The sequence below is a fragment of the Primulina huaijiensis genome, chromosome 1 (assembly GCF_012295235.1).
Source record: "Primulina huaijiensis isolate GDHJ02 chromosome 1, ASM1229523v2, whole genome shotgun sequence".
Taxonomy (NCBI): domain Eukaryota; kingdom Viridiplantae; phylum Streptophyta; class Magnoliopsida; order Lamiales; family Gesneriaceae; genus Primulina; species Primulina huaijiensis.
In genome coordinates this window covers 3,623,824-3,647,051 of record NC_133306.1, presented here as the reverse complement: position 1 = coordinate 3,647,051, position 23,228 = coordinate 3,623,824, and the positions used below count along the sequence as shown (strand labels likewise).

At 33.8% G+C, this 23,228-nt stretch overlaps 2 protein-coding genes and 1 non-coding gene across 4 annotated transcripts; all 3 read left to right on the top strand.

Moving 5' to 3' along the window:
- Positions 1 to 1,610: 1,610 nt before the first annotated feature.
- Positions 1,611 to 2,372, top strand: LOC140983117 (LOB domain-containing protein 2). The gene is made up of 2 exons (XM_073450067.1): positions 1,611 to 2,217; positions 2,311 to 2,372. The coding sequence occupies exons 1-2, from the start codon at positions 1,611 to 1,613 to the stop codon at positions 2,370 to 2,372; spliced, it is 669 nt and encodes a 222-aa protein (XP_073306168.1).
- A 1,288-nt stretch (positions 2,373 to 3,660) lies between these two features.
- Positions 3,661 to 21,333, top strand: LOC140977895 (uncharacterized). Of its 2 annotated transcripts, none has more exons than XM_073442621.1 (19): positions 3,661 to 4,082; positions 4,900 to 4,974; positions 5,931 to 6,081; positions 6,348 to 6,416; positions 6,526 to 6,698; positions 9,159 to 9,296; positions 11,770 to 11,895; positions 12,127 to 12,225; positions 13,789 to 13,909; positions 14,071 to 14,134; positions 15,728 to 15,782; positions 15,868 to 15,992; positions 16,267 to 16,340; positions 17,740 to 17,789; positions 19,369 to 19,455; positions 19,574 to 19,624; positions 19,701 to 19,784; positions 20,759 to 20,809; positions 21,091 to 21,333. In XM_073442621.1, exons 1-19 carry the CDS (start codon positions 3,741 to 3,743, stop codon positions 21,172 to 21,174), a joined length of 2,019 nt encoding a protein of 672 aa, XP_073298722.1. In that variant the 5' UTR covers positions 3,661 to 3,740; the 3' UTR covers positions 21,175 to 21,333. The 2 variants fall into 2 exon arrangements, with proteins under 2 accessions (XP_073298722.1, XP_073298723.1); XM_073442622.1 differs by lacking the exon at positions 3,661 to 4,082 and adding an exon at positions 4,114 to 4,552.
- Positions 4,476 to 4,571, top strand: LOC140991270 (small nucleolar RNA snoR113). Its single transcript, XR_012177826.1, has one exon. It is a non-coding gene; the product is annotated as a small nucleolar RNA snoR113 (small nucleolar RNA).
- Positions 21,334 to 23,228: the final 1,895 nt, after the last annotated feature.

Below are 23,228 nucleotides of genomic sequence, written 5' to 3'. Positions count from 1 at the left end.
AGATGTCGGTGCTTTCTCTATTAAAATAAGATAAAAAATTGTATGAGAAGGTCTCGTATTTTATGAGACGGATATTTTATTTGGATCATTCATGAAAAAATATTACTTTTTATACTAATGATATTACTTTTTATTGTGAATATTGGTAGGGTTGACCCGTCTCACAGATAAAGATTCATGATACCGTCTTACAAAGATTGACTCATTAAAATTACAAGTTTGGACTTTGGAAAAAAATTTCATGCTCACATAAGATAAATACGATTATTTAGTTATTTTCTTAAAAAATTGTTTGTATATTTTTATCTTCAGTTGAATCCCATCTTTTTAACCATTATCTCATAATTTACAAAAATATTTTAATATTGATGTAGCTAACAATATTATTTTTAGCAAAAAGAGTTTGAACTCAATTTAGTAGGCTAAATAAACATTGAGTCATAACCCATCAAATATTATATTATATTTAACATAATACATCGTGACTCAAAATATTTAAGCACTTAGTCTTAAGTATGACTGAAAAACAAATTAATTTAGATATAACTTAATAGCATTTATAAATCAAAAATTGAATTGTTTTGTACAAAATTATTTTATCAAAAGAATCACATGCACACATTTCATAATATATAGGCAATATAATCGAAAAATTAATTAATGTTTAAGCTAATCTTGTTTAACAACATTATTCAGCAATGAAGTCCATATCATTTTCTGAAGTTTCAAGTTCTAATTAACATTGCATTTTAAGTTATATAACTTACATGTTTGTTTATTTTTTTGTTCAGTTAAAGTGTATTTGCAATTGTAGTCATGTAACTTTGATGTTTTTTTTTTTAATTTTTGGTCATTTTTTTAACCGGAGTCTGTCGAGTTTCTTACCAAATAATATTCTAAAAAATCATGACAGATATGTAACTTTTCTTCCAAAAATCTATGTCAACATCCACGTCCATAAAAAAAAAAAAAGTTACATGAATAAAAATGTAAATTCACCATCAGCGGGACCAAAAATAGAAAAAAAATATAAATTACATGACTAAAAATGTAAATTCACCTTAACATGTCCAAAAATGGAAAAAATATAAGTTAAATGCATGACTAAAAATGCAAATTCATTGTTACCAAGACCAACGAGAAAAAAGTGCACATTGCATGACCAAAAATGTAATTATTTTCCCGTATATATAAAAAGTTTAAAATGCTTATTTCTTAAATCCAAATACATTGATATTGATATTGATATAGATTCAACAAAAATTTAATAAATCAAGGCCACAACTCATATAATTTAAAACTTCAATTGGTTGCTCTTCATGTGAGTTACCTACAACTAAGAAAAAGAAGTTTAGCTTTAATGAATTGACTATCTTTTCATGCTCTCTATTAAACAATTTCTGGACCACTACCAGTCTTCTACTTGTTATGCCTTATATCTATATTGGCACTCTTTTCATTCTTTATCCAAACTAACAAGTATTTAAATGCGTTGCAAATTTTTTTTTATTAATTAGATTCCTTATTACATCATTAATCTTTCTCACATATATATATGAAACCTTATTAAAATTTTATTTTTTAGGGATCAATTTTATGTAGTGATAATCATGCAAAGAACTACAAACACAACATCTGCATGCTCATCGTGCAAGCATCAGAGGAAGAAATGCACTGACAAGTGTATATTGGCACCATTTTTCCCATCGACTAAAGCCCTTGAATTCCAGGCCGTTCACAAGGTATTTGGCGTGAGTAATGTGACGAAAATCGTGACGAATCTCAAGGAGGAAGATCGGAAGATAGCCGTGGATTCACTCGTATGGGAAGCCTTGTGCAGGCAAAAAGACCCTGTGCTTGGCCCCTACGCCGACTACCGAAGAGTATGTGAAGAGCTTAGGCTATACAAAAACCAATTTCGCCAACTCCCCATCAGTACTCAAGGGAGTTTAGTTTACAAACCAACGCAAGGGCTAACGGGATGGAATAATAACAAGGTTGCGAGCGACAACAACGTCGATAATAATAGTTCTATGAATAATATTCACATAAACGGGAATTCTGTGATGGATTTTTACCCCTTCAGCTATAATGATTCTGCACATAATATTCAAGATTCGAACAAATTTATAAGACCCGAAAAACAGAATGACTCTTCTTTGATTCTTCCTCAACAATATCTGCCGAATGCTTTCAACCAGCAGTACTTCGTTACAGGTATACGATTTATAATAATCATTAATGTTTTTTTTTGTTGTCAATAAATTAAAGTTTATGATTATAATAATGTTTTTATATATTTAATTACAGGCAAATATAATCCAATGGATTCCAAATCCATGGAAAGCACGTTATGGGAAGGCAGCTCTTAGTTGTTCTAAATTTGCTTAGCTTTATGCCTTTATCTTCTCGTTTATATACAACGTTGTACTTTGTAAAGGATACGTTGATGAAAAAAATCAATAAATTTAGATACATACCATTAATTATTATTACTCTAAACGAGTTAATATTTTTTAATAAGTTTTGACAGTTTAATTCTCCGATACCCCCGGAATGTTGTCCACTTGGTTCAATGTTAAGAGATGTTAGTGCAATAGATTGTCATCCGCTTGTTATTCATGCCCGTGTACTCGCGCATGCTTGTGCATTCTTTTTTGTAATTAATTTGATTTACGTTCAAATATGAGCAATATCGTAATTGTAAAAATTAATGAGGAGTCATATTTCAATTTGAAACCATAAAATTTAAAAAAACCTTGATCAAACATCAAAGATATGGGTAAGAGTTCTCGCGGATATTCCTATTACTGGAAAGCCTACAGAAGTTAGAATGATTATTATCCAGATTATTAATAATAGTAATAGATAAAAATATATTTTATTTATAGTTTGTAATGGTTTAGAAAAAAAATTTAAAAATATTGCAAAAATTCTTATGAGACCGTTTCACAGACCGATTTATATAAATATATTATTTCTAATGTCAAAATATTACTTTTGACTTTAAATATAAATTAGATCGACCCGTTTCACAGATATAAATAAATGAGATTGTCTCACTAAAACTATTCAATAAAAAAAAGTATTAACATATGATAAAAGATGTAAAGAATTAATGTTTTTTTTTAACCTAATTTTGAATTTTCAGGAATATGACTTTTTTGGTTTTGTCTTATATTTTTCTTAAAAAATAAATTTTCAATGACATGCTAAATTTAAAATAGACGGATCAATAACATTCAAGTTGATGAACTCGTTGATGGTTAAAATTGAGGGCCCATCTCACAAACAGTGTAACTATAATTTTTTTTTTGATTACAACACACGCGGTGAGGAAGGATCGAACCCGAGGAACCGGATAATCCGGAAGAGGGTGAAACCATTGAGCTACAATTTCAATCTCATGTAGCTATAAATCTTTGGTACAAGTTTATTATATTTTGATATTGTTATAAAGTTATCGTAAACCATATATATTGGACTCTTTTTTTTATCAATATTGTATCGACTACTGCCAACGACGGACCAGTTAGCGAGTTCCTCAAGCTTTTCAACCAAAAAAAAAAAATGAATAAACTGGAAATCCACGTAAGCCCTAAAACGTAAATAAAAACATTTTTTTAAAAAATAAAAAATGGAAATCCACGTGAACCCTAAACCCCAGTGTTATCTCATAACAGCACCGGGTCTCCCCCCTTCCTCGAGCTCTTCAGCTGGTAGCCATTACGTAATCCGTTATGGTCGGTCCATTGTTCCGCTCTCTATTCTCATCTACCAGCAGGAAATCCTGCTCCAATTACTTCCAGCCCCATGGGTTTTCACGGGCTTTGGGCTTCACTCGGCCCTTCTCACAGGTCGCCGCCGCCGCCTCTGTCGCCTCATCATCGCATGAGGCCGCTGGAAGCGGTGATTTGGATCCTTCTCGGCTGCGAAATGTAGCCGTTATAGCGCATGTTGACCACGGGAAGACCACACTCATGGACCGGCTCCTACGGCAATGTGGCGCCGATGTCCCCCATGAACGGGCCCTGGATTCTATCACCCTCGAACGAGAGCGTGGAATCACCATTGCGTCGAAGGTGCTTTAGTATTTTCCCGATTTCGTGTTTTGTGATTGTGATTATGTGAAGGAATTAGTTTTTATTTGTACTTGATGCTTTTTTTGAATATTACTTGAATTTCATTTCGAATGTACTTTATTACCTTGTTAAGGTTTTAGTTTGTGCATGCTCCTGTTATTGAGGGGTGATTTGGAGTTTTCGGGGTTTAAGCAGTTTTATTTAATTGGTATTGTTGGTACGGACTTAGGTGTAATATCCTTATCCTAGTTTTTCTACCATTATTAGTTCTTATTATCCTTCACCTCAGGGTAATGAAGTTCATTAGTCCATATCATCTTCTGAAGTTTCTTTTTAAGATGCGGTCTTTTTACTGTTGAATTACATTGTTGAATCCATATGTTGAGATTCCATCGGCTGTGATGAAAAAAAGGCCGGGCTTACGGCTGCTGCCATGTGGTTGGTAGTAGATTGATGAAAGCTTGTGCAAGGTATCTTTTTCTGAGCCATCTGCATAATGATGTAAATTCATGCATAGTCTACTATTACTTGGTGAAAAAGTACAAATTATTGTTTCTATCATCCTGTATATATTGCCTATTGCAATACGAATTGGTTTTCTGAAGGGCGAATTAACAGGACTTCGAATTGTAGATTCATGAATATTTCTTGCGCAATATAATTTTAAGTAACATAACATTAACCAGTTGAAGATTACATTTTCACTTTATGATATGGGAAATATGTGGCTTCCTTTAACGTTATTCTTCTATATTTTTTATTGTTGGATTCTTGATAGCTTTTCATTTACTATGTTTATCATCATAATCATATGCAGGTTACATCTATTTCGTGGAAAGAGAATGAACTGAATATGGTTGACACACCTGGACATGCAGATTTTGGTGGTGAAGTATGCTATTAAGACTCCTTAACACCACACTTTAAACATAATGATATCGTCGAAGAGCTTAGAAATTATGTATCATCATTTTTGTTTTAATGATGTTAATTGGTTCAAAGTATCTCTGCTTCAGCTACATGGCACTGATAAAAATTCGTTTCTTTAAATTTTTACTTATAAATTTGTTGTTCCATTTTCTTAGGAATGGGGAAAATGAGAGATGTTGGCTAGAATTTATTTTTCAATTTTGCTGCAGCTGTCAGTAATGGGCAATATACAATCCCATGACGTTGTGATTGAAATAGTCACTTTGATATATAGCAAGTATATGTGGGTTTGGCACTGATAATTAGCTGGTTAAATTTTCAGTTTCAAAATATTGGCAAATAAATTATCTATGTGTATCAATATTCAGATTCCCTTTGTCTTTGCCGAGTGATTTGTATCAAATATTTATAAAATGGGCCTAAACCTCATAGAAAAATGTGAAGCAGTCAAATTACCATGGAAAAATGTTTCATGATACAACTCTTGGTGAAGACGTGAAAAAAATAGTTTCATAAATAGAGTGTAAATTTTAAGCTGGATTGGACCAATTAAAATAATTTCTCCCCCTTGATAATTTTAATCCTTTCAGTATTGCAATGTTCCCTCATTCAGTCAATCAATTAGCAGAACTAATATCACCATTGCAACCTTCTGAAATTCTGACCCATATAACACCAAATCTAAATTTTCTGTTTCTTAATGAACTAAACAGTGCCATTTTCATTATTCTAAAAGTTAGATGTCACACATAAGTTCACCTTGCTTGGCTCATTATTACTCTTGCTGAATAATAACAGTTTTATGGACTTGTCAGTCATTCCTTAGAAATAATACTTGGAGCTTGAAGTGATGCCTTGTCTCATCTTTCCTTTTGCTATAAGTTAACTTTTTATCATTCATTATCTATTATGTCATAGGTTGAGCGGGTTGTGGGCATGGTTGAGGGAGCAGTTTTAGTTGTTGATGCTGGTGAAGGCCCCCTTGCACAAACTAAGTTTGTTCTTGCAAAGGCTTTAAAATATGGTCTACGTCCTATACTTCTTCTAAATAAAGTAGATCGACCCTCAGGTACAATGTATTCTGTCTTGTGGGTTGGTAAAACTTGTCATGGTGTTTACATTCTCTTCAAGCACGTCAGTGCTAAAAAAATATTTGGAATTAGTTGAAATGATCAAGATTTAAGACACATACTTATGTTCACTGGGGTATTGAAAATATATAGGAATATCTAAATTGTTAATAATTAGAGAATCCATCTTCTTCATGAATAAAACATGATTTCTTATATTTTAAAATTTTGAAAAAATTTTAAACTTGCTTTTCACACATTATAGTGACCGAGGAGAGGTGCAATGAAGTCGAAAGTTTGGTGTTTGACCTTTTTGCTAATCTTGGTGCTACAGGTGATTATCATATTGCTAAATTTTTAGTAATTTTCTTGATTTTGATTGCCATTTTTTAACAATGATTGTGCAACCAGTATTTTTCATTTGCTTGGTACGATTTCCTCAGAGGCGCAATTAGAGTTTCCTGTTCTGTATGCATCTGCAAAAGAAGGATGGGCTTCATCCACCTATACAAAATGTCCCACTGATGATGCCAAGAATATGTCTGACTTGCTTGATGCAATCATAAGATACGTTCCTCCTCCAAGTGCTAGCCTTGATGCACCCTTTCAGATGCTGGTTAGTTAGGGTCTCTATTTAGCATCTTTTCTTCTGAAAGATGCACTCTCTGGAATTAATTTGTTGCATCATTATTGATTTGTTTTTGATGTTGATAAATCCTTGAAAAAGAAAAGCCTGCTGGCTTCAGATTCCAGATTTCTAACAAGTTATGAATCCTATGTTTCTTGTTGGAAAATAAGGGAAGTATTTTAAATGTAATAAATTAGGAATGTATATTATTGACTTCATAGAATTATTTTGTAACTAGTGGTAATTAGTCTTGTCAATTGTATAGGAGATTTATTTTTTCTTTATCCGTTTACCGTAGTCAAGGCTAGAGATTAGTGTTCATTCTTGTATAAATGGAGGCGTTGGCCTTATTCAAAGACATATATAATAAATATTATATCCTCTCAATCTAACATGGTATCAAAGCCTTAGGGTTTACTGATTGTTAGGCTATCACCTTAGGGTTTACTGATTGTTAGGCTATCACTTCTACGAAAAATTTCTTTAAAGATCGGGCTATTTCTTCACTTCTCGGTTTCCTCTCGGGCTTTTGTCACTATCCTCCAATTTTTTCCTTTCCAGTCCCCATCGAACATGTCGCAAGCTACATCCATCAAGATGTCGGGAAAATCCAAAGAAATAATTACCCAACAAATTTCTGGGGATATCTTCAGTCTATACAAGCTGCATACAGAATGAATGGGAAGAACTACCTCAAATAGTCTCAATTTGTCTGAACATATTTAAAAGGTAAAGGAAAATTGAGCCATTTCACTGGTACAGAACTGAAGAAAGGAGACCCAAGCTTTGGTCTACGGGATGAAGCAGATTCCGTGATCATGTCGTGGCTTTGGAATTCCATGAATGTAGTGCCCTTACCCGAGCCACTACTAAACAAACTAATTAGCATGCAAAATTAAAACTTAATAACAACAATTAAACAACGGAAACCAAATAACTTAATTATCTTACAACCCAAACGAAAACAGAACAATAACAACAGTCTTAAACATTTGTACAACTTTATCGAAAACATAATACAGAACGAGGATATGATAAACCAAATAAAACCTCTACTGGATCGCCACCGAAAACCCAACTTCTCTAGCCACTGCTCTGGCCGTCCGAACCGTCCAACCTGAGACCTGCCCCGTGGAATGGGGTGCCCAGGATGAAAAACAAGGACGCGACAATCGCCCAATACGAGAATGTACGAGTATACAAACTGATATGTTGCATGCGAAATGCAATATGCTCGAATATCAAGGATCAAATCAAGAATCTCATGCTCAGTCTAGAGGCGCCTGTGTGTGTCGTCTCTGATCCGCCCTAGGCATGTTTTGGCTTTTACACTCATCATCAAGAAGTGGACCTGCAATGTCCAGGTCATCAGAGCCCGCGGGTCCCGTAGGACACTGTAGCTCTCGATGCCCCATTGTCCACAATACAGAATAGGGGTTAGCGGTCCCAACAAACGAGGTATATCTCAAAAGATACCAGGCTCAACGTGATATGTAATACATAATATGTCAAAGCAGTAAAACATGTATCATGCAACAGATAAATATGCAGCATATAAGTGTGTATACTATGCTTGGATATTTCAGTCAGTACATCACGTACCTCACTAAAATAATATGACAGAAAGCTTAGTCCTTTGAACCTAGACAATACCAACATAATGAAATAACTAACAAACCAGATCCTGAATTACCGAACATACTACAAAGTTATCCCTAATGATCCGTAAATCACTATTTAAGACTTTAGGATTATACCTGCGTCTGTCGTCATCCCGTTGATGATGTCTCGCTCTCAGTTCACCGACCCCTCCTCGAGTCGACACTAGCTCCAAAACTTCCAGACACCAACGTGCCCTGGAAACTGACTAGAAAACCTAAGGTATATGGCTAGAACTCTGTCTGAAGGAAGCGGTGTAGGAAACAAAAGAAATCAGCTTCCATTTATAGGTTGCATCCGGACTAGTTCAGAAAATCCGAATCAATCTAATCTGCCACGTGTCAGAATCTCATTTGTCTAGTTGGATTTCTCGGGATAATGTAATTTGAAGTAGATTGGGTTGTCCATTTTAAATTCGGTGGATCCCAACAGCTTGATCCCGAATTATCAATTCCTTAATTTGCAACCCTTTAATCATATCTTAATTAATACTTCATTCAAAATAAGAATTAAAGTCATTACAATGAATCCTGAAATCAGTGACACCTTCATGTTTCTGTTTACATCAAAGGAGATTTGGGAAGGGGTTCGACAAACCTATTCCAAAGAAATATTATTCTCTCGACTTCTCTTTTGTTCTGGGTATCTACCTAGTGTTTGCTTACTTTATTTTAAAATTTTCCTTTGCCTTAGTTAACTTATCGTTTCAGAATATGCAAATTGGTTTCTATTGTGGATTTGCACTTTTACTGAGAAACATTAAGGAAGATGGTTAACAGTTCCTTTCAGGTGTCAATGATGGAAAGAGATAATTATGTTGGACGAATTTTGACGGGTCGTATCTCCTCCGGGATTCTCCATGTTGGTGATAAAGTACACGGACTTCATAAAACAGATTCAGGAATTGCCAAAATTGAAGAAGGGAAGGTTTGTAGCCTTGTACTTTGCTCCTAATTTTACCTATCTACCTATCGTCCTATCTTGTTCATATGCCTGATTTCATGGATCTTGTAGAATCTTGTTAAAGTTTTATGTGAGACTGGATACTAAGTTATTTACAAGCCAGTGGTCCATGTCATTCTACTGACTTCTTGTAAGAGCAATCCTAATTTTACTTTACTTAGCTTTGTGCTACAACATATGCGCATATTTGGAGATGAAAAAGAATAAAAAGGAATTTAAATTAGAGAGAGTGCTACTGGAGTTACCTTTTCTTTCGTAGACAAGACATAATTCTGCAAAGTAACCCCATATGAAGTATAGTAATTATCTGGACTGAAAAAAGCCTTGGAAAGTTCCTCATGCCTTTATTTGGAACTCGGTCATGAGCTAAGGTAGATTTTCATACATGGATTCCCTAAACTAGGACAAATCTCTTTTAGACATCACAATTGTCAAGAAGTTTGTAATTATATTGAAAACACAAGTTCTCTTGGTAAACGCTTCTGAATCTTGTGGTCATGGATCAAAAGCTCATCAGTTCTGCTCCTTATTCTGAGGTTGTTAAAGTGAACCACGCGCCTTGTTTGTCCAAGAATGTGATGTGCATGAAGAAAGGTGAAAAACACTCTTACAGAGATCTACAATGACATAATCTGCTAGAGTCTAATTGTGTCTCCACCCATTAATAATTTGTCTTACTAAATAGTAATCCTACCCTGCCCAGTCAAATTGTTGTCTATTTATTTTCGAAGCTGTATAGCTACACCAGATTGGGAGATTCCTGATATGTGCGCTAAACTATGTACTTCTTTGTGAATATCAGGCCTTGCCAGGATGAGAAGGTAGTTTAACAACTACTACATCCATGTGGTTACCCTTTATAACAAATATTCACCATCGGATTCTGTAAAATTATGTTTAGAAGCTTTAGGAATGTCTTTGTCACATTCCATGCTCACCGGCTCACGCAAATGTGACTTTAAATTATTAGCTCCACTAGCAGTTTTTGCGTATTCATCCTTAATTTGCAATCATAGTTATCTTAATTTGCTAGACATTGAATTGCATTCTTAAAAAGTAATTCATATCTAGGCAACAATTCAATGTGGGATCCTTCAGATTGCAAGAACCTCATCATGGCTTAGCCGACTAAATCGGCCATGTTTAGAAGTGGCTTCTATTGGTTTGGGAAATGGTCCCTGTGCGCTCAGTATTTTCTCCCTCAGTTCGAATCATGGCTCCCGCACAAAAATACCGTGTCCCACAAAGCAACTACCTTCTGGTTTTCATGCTTGTGGAAGTCTCCTATACTATTTTGTATACCACCCTGAACCTTTAAATATATTGCAAGTTCAACTTTAACTCCGCTAGCAGTCATTTTGTATTTGTGCTCAATCTGCAGAGTGATTAGCTTAAGTTGCTAGAAAATCAATTGCATTTTCTAACGAGTTTCTTCACACTTTTCCTGCGATCTAATATGAGGCAAGTATTAATACAATGCCTGTCAAAACCTCTCCCATTGGTTAGGTGGTTGGAAAGTGTATAGGAAAAGATAGATCTATTGAACTTATCTGTGAGCTGTTGACATGATTGCATGGAGATGGATGTCATAACCAACACAATCACCAGGGCGGAGCTAGACATTTTTATTAGGGGGGTGAGAATAAATTTTCTAGAAATAATTTATTATTAAGAAAATGTAATAGTGTTTAATATGTATTAACAAAATATAGCAATAACAATATTTACTATATCTGACATATATCATTAAAAATTGATTCTAAAACATAATCTTAATTTAACACAATAAAAATTCAAATTAAATTATAAAAAAATTAGACATAATGAAAACATCAAAATTTCCAGTACTTTGACAGTCACAGTTTGTAATCTGCTGCTTGTCATTGATACAAATTTATATTGGGCCTTGTAAAAGTATTCTAACTTGATTCACTTCAAGCAATGGTCATTATGCTTACTTCGGAGTTAAAAAACATTTTATCAGGCTAGGAGTTGAGTGAACCTTAAAACATGGCCAATCAGCGTTTTATCTTGAGAATAATTAGAACAAGTAGTCAAAATAACTTTTTTAGTTGACAAAAGTAACCCTTGGACAAGGAAGCCAATATGAACAAGAGAAAATAGTAGCACAGTGGAAGAATGTCCAGTTCCTAAACTTTCACACAGTTCTTGATATTAAATGATCTATTTGTATGCAATATATGCATATAAGGTATCAAAATGAAGGATTGATGGATTTATGTATGAGTTCTTGTTAGTATTGATATTATTGATTGGTATTTGGGAATTACCATTATTAAAAATGTTATTTTGGAGGGAAAAAATGGTTATTAATAGACTTCTTCTGCTATGGCTGTTGTGAACTAATAATTTATTAATGACGACCTTAATTATTGTCAATGGTTATGCGCGTCAATACTTGTTTGATATTTTTCAGGTTGTGAAACTGATGAAAAAGAAGGGCACCAACATTATTTCTATTGATAGAGCTGGTGCTGGTGATATAGTGTCTATGGCCGGGTTAGCTAGTCCGGCTATAGGGCATACAATTGCAAATGTTGAGGTACATAGAACCCTTCCCAATTGTTTGTTTTGAATTCTTGAGCATTAATTTTTCACATTTCTTTTTTGGCTCAGCCACTTTCCTATTTACCTCTTTTTAAGAAAATTTATTCATTTATTGTGATAAAAATGTACTTGTGAGGATGAGAGGCCGTCGTACTGCAACTAGTAAATACTAGACTGTCAACATTTTTACATGAATTTTAAATTGACGTTCTTAGGTTTCTGGTAGGTCATGACTGCTTTGCCTAATGTTGAGCTTGATCCTCCAACCATTTCCATGACTTTTGGTGTGAATGATTCACCGTTGGCTGGTCGAGAAGGTACTTATGTAAGTGCCATATTTTTTGTTGTCTTGTATCTTTTGTTACATGTTTTACTTGACAGTTTCATGTGATATTTGTCTTTACAAGATACTGATGTGGGAAAAAATATTTCACACTATTTTCTACTACTCGTTCAATTGTGACGCATGATTTGGGACAAAACATTCTTTTCTACTTCTTCCTTCTTAACTCTTTTTTTATGCTGCCCTAATGGACGTTTTTAATACTATAGAGTTTATCCTCATAAAAAGAATATCAGAGTCTTTTTTTCTGTATAATATGTTACTTGTCTGCTTTTAGTCCTTTGTAGGCATGCAAATGAACAAAATTTAGCAGAATATTAGCTTAAGTTTCATGTTTTGGACCATTTTTAGCGGACTCAAGCTAAATTAGAGTTTGAACTTCCTATAGTGCGCCTAGAAGATTTCCTATTTGTGGTAGAACAAAGTGAGTGAAAGGAAAAGGACAAAATACTGAAATTTGCAAAAAAGAAACTTAGATTGCTTCTCCAAGATCCCAAGCGGATCGAAAGACATGTTTCTCATGGAACCGGGATTCCTAAAGGGGAAGGGACTTCATAAATTTTGGTACATAGTTGTCCATTGCATCTTTTGGTCAATCTGGATGGAGCGCAACAATAGAATCTTCAGGGATAGAGATGACTCGTGGGAAGATCTATGGGAGAAGATCAAATTCAGAGTGGCTAGTTGGACGATCGTTTTACCACAGTTTCAGCATATGACGGTCTCGGACATTGTTAGAGATTGGAGTTTTCTTTATTGTTAGCAAATTCGTGATAGAGTTCTATAGGAGTTCTATTGTCGAGTGTGAACTTTGATATTGTGCAATGTGGACTGCTCATCCATTAAATTTGTATACTCGTTTAATATTATAATAAATCTTAGTTTCTGATTAAAAAAAAAAGATCTGCAAATTTACATGTTCCGCTACCATATGGTGATTTTTAGATCTATGGGATCCGGTAGTGCTTAAGGCTTTACTGCAGTCCATGGATTTTGGAAATAGTGGATTTAGTTTCTGAAAGCATGGAACTTGTTCGTCGTGATATTTTAAAGCAAATAAGATTTTCATTAAAGTTTGGTATCGGTTGAATGTAGGGGATACAAATGGATATACAGAGTTAAAGAAATTTAGCTAGCTTTTCTAGGGATTGAGCAGCAAGAATCCAGATAGGGTGGCTGCATCGGAGACAAGAAATTTAGGATTAGATAACTTCTTAGTTCCCATAGAGTTGGTTGACATTTGCGATATACATAGAGTTGGTTTACATTTGCAATATAAAGTATTTTACCATAAAACTATAAAAACATTGGTTAATTAAAGTTTGCGACCAGCTCACGAGCTATTGAACGAAAAAAAATTTGGCTCGAATCTGGCTTGAAATTGATCCTAACATGTTATAATTCGGTTTGAGTTTGATAATTTTGTACACAAAGCAAATATTATTCAAATGGATTTGACGAGCTGACACGATTTCTTTTCACCCCGATCCTTGGATTCATTTGGCAATAAATGTGCTGAATATGCAATTATCCTCTTGTAAAAAGCTGACTGGAAGGCAAATTGGTGATCGGCTAAAGGCTGAAGCTGAAAGAAATCTTGCAATAAATGTTCTCCCTGGCATGTCGGATTCATATGAAGTTCAGGGCAGGGGAGAGCTGCAATTGGGTGAGTTCTTTTGTTGAGATATTTCTAAATGAATTATTTGCTCTTACTCACATACAATAATATTTTCAAACGCATGACTCTGGATGTTGCCAGTTGCAATTATTTCTCTTTGCATATCATTTAGTCCCCTAAGTTTGTATTTCTATCAACTATTTAAACAGGTATTCTAATCGAGAACATGAGACGTGAAAAATTTGAGCTCTCTGTCTCACCCCCGAAAGTCATGTGAGTTTCTTGTCTTCAACTATTATTTCATGCTTTTTCTTCTCGTCTTTTAACAGTTATCTAATTGATTGATTTATATTTATAATTATATAGCTGCTGCTTTATATGCAAATTTTTATTAAAACCAATTTAGGGAGGTACTTGGGGATTGGGGAACCCTTTATGATGCTTCTGGAGAAACATCTAAATTTCTCCACTTCAGTCTATTGGAATGATTTTCTCTTGCAAAGCAATGCGTTAAGAAGCTTAGTTATGTTTTTATGAAGTGTTAAGGGGTAGGGGTGGGCATGGGATGTTTTCCTATAGCTGCGACATGTGACTAAAATGATATAATTGATGCTTATAGCCAGAGTTTTATACGTGTGTCATCTGGTTAAACAATATGCTTGTCAATTTGTTCAATTAAAATGTTTTCTTGTCAGAGTTTCAACCATGCACTTTTTGCTTACCAATTCTTTAAGGAACACCTTGATCATTTTACCTGTTTTTATTTTGTACTTTTTTTTTTATTGTAAAGCAAGTTGGTATGCGGGTTTTCAGTTCAATAAATGCTCACTGACTCTTCTATCAAAAAATTGGTTAACTGTCATTTATGTTCTATGGTTCAAGGGTGTGACAGTTTTTGTCTTTTACTTATGATTATCAAATTAGCCACGTATTATAACGCAATAATTGATTCTTGTTCTTCTAGCCAAAATCTTTTAACCGTCCCTCCGAAATTTATTGATTTATAACTTTTAATTAATGCCTGAAATTGATCATCAGGTAATAATCATAGGCTTAAACTTATTTTTTCCTAAATTTCAAGGTTATGTAATTCATTGTTTAATTTATTATTTTCGTTTATCCGAAATTTTGAGTGTCAAAGCGCACGGCTTCCATGAGGCGAGCGCTTTTTTGCACTTCATAGAAAAAATGTTTTTTTAAAAAACAATTCTGACAGACGAGTAATCGCACACTAAAAGTATTATTTCTCCTCTATTTATTAAAAAATAGTGCATGGAAAATGTTTTCTATGTCCCATGTCTCCTCTGTCTTTTGCCCTCACATTTTAATATTTGATACTTGGAAGATGAAAATGATATATGATTTAATATTTGATTTCTAATGTTTCATATTTTTTAAAATAAATTGATTTTTTTTATCTTCTTAGAATATTTTATTCATTGCGCTTTACGGAATGCGCTTCGCTTTGTGATTTAAACCCATGACATCTGAGCGCTTTAATGCGCCTTGCGCTTTTGACAACTATGATTGGTACAGAATGTTTATGAGACTAAAATTGATAATTTCAAATGTAAATGATTAAAATGTCACCTATCTCGGCATATAGGGCCAACCATGAAAAAATTTCTAAATATCAAGCTACCAGATGTGCCTTTCTAATGAAGTGGTTATATGTAATATATTCCCAACATTGATCAAATCAAGCAAATATTATATGGTTCAGTGTCTATTAGAAAATGCCATTGAAGGCTAATTAGCCTTGAACGTGTGATTTTGAAGTATAAAGAATAATCATATATTTTTTTCAAACAAAAAGCTTGTTCAAGTGATATTTTTCGTCTTTTGATAATATCTGTTTCTAATTAGGTATAAGATGGAAAAAGGACAAAAGCTGGAGCCAATTGAAGAAGTGACCATTGAGGTCATAGCTGTGTGATTCTTGATTCATAGGCTTCCTTGTCTTTCATAGCTTAATATCTGACTTGTGAACCACTTTTTATTGCCAGGTAAACGAAGAGCATGTAGGTTTAGTTATGGAAGCTCTTTCTCATCGGCGAGGAGAGATTACTGACATGGGTCCAGTCCGTGGCCATGTTGGTAGGACTAGAGTTTGTCTGACTTGTCCTTCAAGGCATACACCACTTTATAACTCTGTTATGATATTTGTTTGTTTTTCAAACACTTGTTGGTTTTATTTTTAAATTCATTTCGTTCTTTCTTTGTTTTACTTTCCTCTTTCATCTTTTGAGTTCTAGGGTTTTTTTTTTAAGTTTGCAATCTCTCAGATGTTCTTCTGCCTGCGATTTCTTTTATATTCCTGCATTTTTCTGTCCATGATTTTAAAAGACTGGATAGAATTTTCGGTCTTTTGAATATTTGCTTTCTTTTTGTCTGGTTAACTACAGGGGGTTGGTTGGCTACAGAAGTGTTTTCAACAGTGATACAAGAGGCACTGGATTCATGCACCGTGCATTTCTGAGTATGCCTTCCTGTCTTTAAGACTTTTCATTCTGTGATTTGGATTTCTTTCAGGGTGATGGTGGTTTATCTTATGTGTACTCCTCTATTTTCATATTTTCCCTTTTCCTTTGAATTAAAGGACTTTTTGGCTGGAAGTTTCGTATATTTAAACTTGACATGTCAGTTGGTTTAAGTCCTTGGAAGTTTTATATATGGACTTGAACAATCCTCCTCCGTTGAGCTAAGTTTTAGGATTGAGTTAGACTCAAATCTCAATCTTATCATGATAACAAAGCCTAGCCCACCATTTTGTGTTGGACTGTCTTATGAGCCATCATTTAATGTTTTGTAAATTTCATGCTCCAGTTATATTAACTCTATTTTTTCCTTATATTAGTTTACTTTGTTTTTTTTGGGGGGCGTGTATGCAGTTCTTAGATGACCTGCATTACAAAAAGAAAGAACTTCAAGTGGAAAGAAAAATTGTACTTGAAAAGGTGTCTTGAACTGGGGGGGTAGAAAGAAGATTTGCTGCTTATAAATCACATCTTCTAAGTTTTCTTGAAGTTTGTATACACCTGGGATCAGATGACAGGTTAGGGTTATGGGCAGGGGTGGGTTAGGTTTTGACAGAAGATAAAGAACGGAAAAAGGAAAAGAAGGATGAGTGGGTCTCACGTGAGACCGTCTCACGGATTTTAATCTGTGAGACGGGTCAACCCTACCCATATTCACAATATAAAGTAATACTCTTAGCATAAAAAGTAATACTTTTTCATGGATAACCCAAATAAGAGATCCGTCTCACAAATACGACCCGTGAGACCGTCTCACACAAGTTTTTGCCAAGAAGGAATAGTAATTGAGGGGTATAAATGTAATTTTCTTATTCACTTTTTATTTTTTTATACGGGAGTAGTAATGATATGTAAAATAGTTATTCTAAACGTTGGTGCAGCCATTTTGAAATCGCAAAATAGGTACATGTAGGTATGATTGTCAGCGATGGGGTTTACAAGTTTTCTGAGGGAGATTGATGTAGTGTAGCCTATACAGGATGACTTTCCTATATCATGTTGGGAGAACAGAAAAGAGAACCTCAGCCAGTTCACATGTCCAAATCCGTTCTTGTGCTTGTTCTTACTTTGGATGTGGCGTTGATTGAATGTCGTAAGATTGCTGCATGATTGGAATCTGTTGGTATCTATGTTTATGGATGTGGATCTGGTTACATATGGATATGTGGAATATCTTCAATTGATGCAAATTTTAACTTGTTAAGGCTTAGTTTTTAGCTTCTTTAACAATACTTGCCTCGATCTATCGGTAGATCACGTTTGATTACTGTCCGTGCCAGAGATTTGAATTATCACATTTTTTTACGAGTTTCCTTTTTGACAAATATTATATTAATGCAGTTTATGAGAAACACCGGGGTCCTCTTGGAAATGTCAGAAAAGGAGTACTGGTTTGTTAACACATCACCTTTCATTGATGTATCGAGATACTGCCCTTATTGCTGTTTATGTTTTTTTAAAAGCAATTCTGTCTATACTGCATCCCCTTGATAAACTCAATAAATTACTTATATTAGATATTAACTTTTTTCGGTCCCAACATAGGGCTAAAAGGTAAACTTAATAATTTCGATAAACGGATGAGGTGATATTTTTTGAAAAAGAACCTATATAACTCTATCATTCACGTAATAACTTACTAAATTATGAAAATTATTGATGTCATATTTTCTTAAAGTATTAACTTATTGTTATTGGCTCTTTATTAATCTCATATTACTTAACGCATGTCTTCGGTCCTTGTTGAATGCCTTTTAGATGGAAAGCCATTTTATTTAGAAAATATTATAAAAATTGAATTTTTTTTATAGTAATTATTTTCAGTGTAATTTGTTCGAATATATATAATTAAATCAATAAATATTGTTTATTTTAAATTAATATTATTTACTAAATCAAATACATAAATAAATAGATAATTGATATATATTATGTTATAAATTATTTTGAATGTCAGTTGGAAAATATATCTTAATAATTTGGAAAATGTACTTTTTGATTATTTAGATATAATTACATTCTTTTTAATTATATTAAAACTTTAAATTGATTTATTGTCCTGTATATTTAGATCTTTATTATTTAATCTTTTATTATTTATGAAAAAATATCCAATAATATAATTTTTTTAATCTATTCGTTGTTTTGGTTTGTTCTTTTTTTAAAAAATTTTTTTAGGGATAATTACATCTTCATCTTTCGAGATTTGTCATAGTTATAAAAAAAAAAATCCAGCTATATTTAAATCTTATATTTATCCCCTTGAGATATGTGAAGCATAACAAATAAATCCAATAATTTCTAAAATTGCAAACATCTCCATCAAGTTTGTATTATCTTACGTTTTACACCCTTAGGTTTGCATTTATCTTACATTTTTAGGGTGCTAAATGTAAAAAAAATACCAATCTTTGAGGGGTGTATGTATTGTTAGAAGTTATCATATCTATTTGTTATTTTTCTCAAATCTAAAGTATATGTAACATTTATATATAGTTGGGTTTTTTTTGTTATTATGACAAACCTCTTGGGAGGTGGATGTAGTTAACCCATAATTTTATTACATTTTAGTGGATTAGGTAATATTTAATTAATTTAATAGCAGAATACATATGAGTTCTTAGTGTACATACTTGATTGATATTTACCAATTAATTAATGCCTGTTTTATTTAATAAAATTTAGATTGTCCTAAACCTATTAATCTATAGAGGTCATGGTGTATTTTCCATCAAGTTCTTAAATGCGGTATCTCTACAGTATGGTCAGCCAAGCAACTCATTTAGTCTGACCGTCTATTTCGCATTATCAAGCACTTTCTTAATTTTATTTTCACAGCAAAAGTGCTTCTTTTCTTATCACAATGGTGGTAATTTCTGAAATCTGAGACGATCATACTCATTTCCATAAGGTCAGACCGGTGAAGGCTTCAAAAAATGATTGAATCCGTATCTATTTCTTATTTGGCAGGTCTCTATGGGATATGGAACTATCACTGCTCATGCTTTGATGGGTTTGGAAGCTCGTGGAATGCTTTTCGTCAAGCCCGGGATGGAGGTTGTAATGATTACATTTCTAGTTTTACATGTGGAAAGAAAATTATAGATGAAATTTCAACATTTTCATCATTCTCTACATCCAGTTAAATTTTGACCTATATTTCTCATGGTTGCAGACTTATGATGGGATGATTATTGGTGAACATTCACGAGATACAGATCTTGATGTAAGCAAAACATATTTTGCTGTTACTATGAAATTTTCTTTACCTAGGTGGTTAACTTGAATTTTTTACTTAACAGGTTAATCCAGTTCGATCCAAGGAGCTAACAAATATTCGCGCTGCTAGCAAGGATGAGAATGTTAAGCTAACTCCTCCTCGCCTTGTAAGTACAGAGGATCCAATTCCTTTACTAATGTCTTCTCTTTTTTTTATGTGGGACTTCGAGAAACAAGGTAAGAAATGAACTAGATTCAACTGAGTCAATAAAACTGAAGTCATGCGTTGATTTGAAGATTCGATTAAAATTCGTGTATATATTGACGTACAAACCTATTTGGACGGGCACCTCGTCTTCGTCTTTACACAGATCAAATCCAACCCTTAATGGCTGATTTTCAAGGGTATTAGAGGATGGAGTATATATAATTGATGATATCGGTGAAATTTTGTATATGTAATAGAGGCTGGAGTGGTTTTAAAGTCATGCATTGATTTGAGACACAATCAAAATTCATATATATATTGAAATATGAACCTATTTGGACTGGCGCCTTACTTTTGTCTTTTTTATAGATTTAATCCAACCATTGATGGCTGATTTTTAAGGGTATTTGAGACTGGAGTATATAGAATTAATAATATCAGTGAATTTGTGTCCCTTTTTTTCTTTGTTCCCATCCTCTCTTTAATGAATTACGCTATTTATTCATGAATGTTAGACCTAGGCCGCACAAGCGCGATTGCACAATGGGTTATTATTACCAACTACTTTTCATCTTTCCCCTCTTTACGAAAATGGTTTGCTCAAGCTTTGGCTTGGGGCATGACGAATTGGTATCATGGACGGTAAACAGCATGAACACGGGAAATAAGTGTTGTGCACCTCTAGATTTCTGATGTTGGTGGATCGAGAGATCTGGTGGTTGGATAAAAATTGGAGGTTTAAAAGGATGTTTAATAGCTTACAGTGTACTCTTATAACAAATTGGATTAACATTTTTCGTAAAATGGAGACAAATACAAAGTAGTTGTTTATACAGTCACGTCTGCGCGGACTTGGGCCCGGGGCGTGACACCTTACCAAGAAACATTCAGGTCTATTGATTTTGTGTCATTCCTATGCATTTTTTGTTGCAGATTAATCTGGAAGAAGCCATAGGCTATGTTGCCTCCGATGAGCTCATTGAGGTAAGTATATTTAAACATCTCTCATCCTATTGTCTTTGTTAATGCGACTATGCGGGGTCTTTGTTTTTGTTTTTCTGAGCCTCCTAATGCTGAACAATTTGGAAATTGGAGCTTACTGCTGATAGTGTAATTTGATCCTCACCTTTGCCCCTCACATGATGATTTCCAACACTTGCAGTCTATATTCTAAACCGATGTCATATTCATGCTATTTGCTATAGCTCTTTGCAAAATGGTAAACTGAGATGAATCCATCAGAATCACGTGTCTTCGCTATTCAGGTTACCCCTAATGCTATCCGGTTAAGGAAGAAATACCTGGACGTTAACAAGCGCAAGACGATGAGTAAAAGACCTAAAGAGTGATCTTCGAATGCACCGCAGTTTAGCAAGCCTAAACCATATTTTCTCTTATGTTAGCATATAACAATGTGTTGTACCATATATATGTCTGTAGTGGGGAGTGGCTGACTACTATTTATATGTTAATACAAAAGAAATAAAGGATGATAAATAATTTATTTATATTTTTTGCAATCATTTTGCAGCTGTCTTTGTTGCATCTCTCTCCATGTGTGCATGAAGTTTTTGGACTCTAAACATCTCATGAAAAATCCTGTGGGGTACACCTCGGGTGGTTGCTTGCTATACCTGTTTTTTTTAGGCGCCATATATGTTCATTTGGGATGGTACACTGATTTATTTTTTGTAATTGGTAAAAATAAATTACATTTAGCAAATGCTCTGAGCAATGCCAGACGAATACGGTGGCAAATTAGTTAACTACATCACAATAAGTATCATAAGAAAAAGAAAGAATATTAACATTGAAACTTGTTGCACAAGACATGGCAAGAATCCGAGCTCTATTGGAACTAGTTATTCTGCATACGCGGTGCGTGTGCGTACAGTTTTTTTTATAATTATCGAGGGAGTAAAGTGAAATTTGACAAATTATCGACATACTAAAGTGTTGTTTGAATTGCTGAAAATAAAAAAATAAAAATAAAATGTTTGTTGAAATTAAAAAAAAAAAACTAAAAACAAAAGTATAATATTGGTATCACATAAGGACAAAGTTGGAAGAAAATGTTCGTGTTCATTTTGTCCCTATTTGGTCCAACCTATATATATCTATGTTGGAACTGTACAAATCTTCTTAAACATTTAGGGGTGACAAATACTATCATAATGGTCTATTCGGTTTTTTTTAAAAAAAATTGCAATGATCTAATCAATTATTGTGTTGGTTGATAAAATATATACTAGCGACCGGGCATGTACACACGTTTTGTTTTGAAATTTCGGTTTAGTTACAATATTCAACAAAATTAAATATGACGAGATTTAGCCATATGAATTTTTCAGTTATAAATATTAAAATTTAAGCATATTCTATAAAATTAAATATACATTATAGTTAAATGTGTGAGAGAGCAGTTTTGAGAATCCAACTTGCTTTCCAGATTAACTCGCAACTTGTTCATTTTCAATGCCGGTCAAGAACAGTATCAATGCTTCGCACTCTAAATATCTGTAATAATTTGGCTGAAGTACTATATATCATCTTATCTTGTTTGATTAGTGAAGTATTTTCTTTTGCTGTGTTATTTGCTCAATATCTTTCTGTTTGAATTAATTCTCTCTTTTTTGCTGTTTGCTGAAGGTATCATGCAATAAAAAGTGCTTACTGTCGAGGAGCTGTTGATGCATTGTTTGTCTATGATGTCACACGCCATGGTACATTTGAAAATGTGGAGAGATGGCTGAAGGAACTCAAGCATTGTCATCATGTTTGTGGGAAATATATAAGGCTCACTCGCGTCATTCGCGAGCTGTTTCTGCCGAAGATGCAACGTCTTTGATATGGAAACTTCCGCTCTCAAATCAAACAATGTTGAAAATGAAAATGCCTTTGCAGAAGTGCTAACACAGATATATCGAGTGGTCAGCAGAAAACCTCTTGATACTGGTGATGATCCGGCCAGCAGCTTTGCCGAATTATGTTTCGGAACTAAAGTAAGTTGGCTGCTACCATGTCATGCCGCGTAAGAGTAGGCTAAAATTGACCTGTCAAACCAATGATAAAGTAGGTTTTTAGGCCGTAGTACATAATATAATCTTTAATGTGATAGTTAATTAAGCATTTCATATAAACATGAGTGCATGTCTGGTCTTACCATACTCTTAAGTTCTACGATTAATTACTTTTCTCCAGTAAATACACAAGTTTAAGTATTCTTTCGTTCATTCAGTTCATATCGCATTTTATTTGTACTTATGTATTATGAGTGATCTATCTTTCGTGAACTTCATTGTGACTTGAGCATCAGAATGATCAAGTTGAAAAACTCTTCCGACATACCATTCACGAAGTTGTTGTTTGAGTGCGTGTAGTAATCCGAATTTCGGAGCTCGGC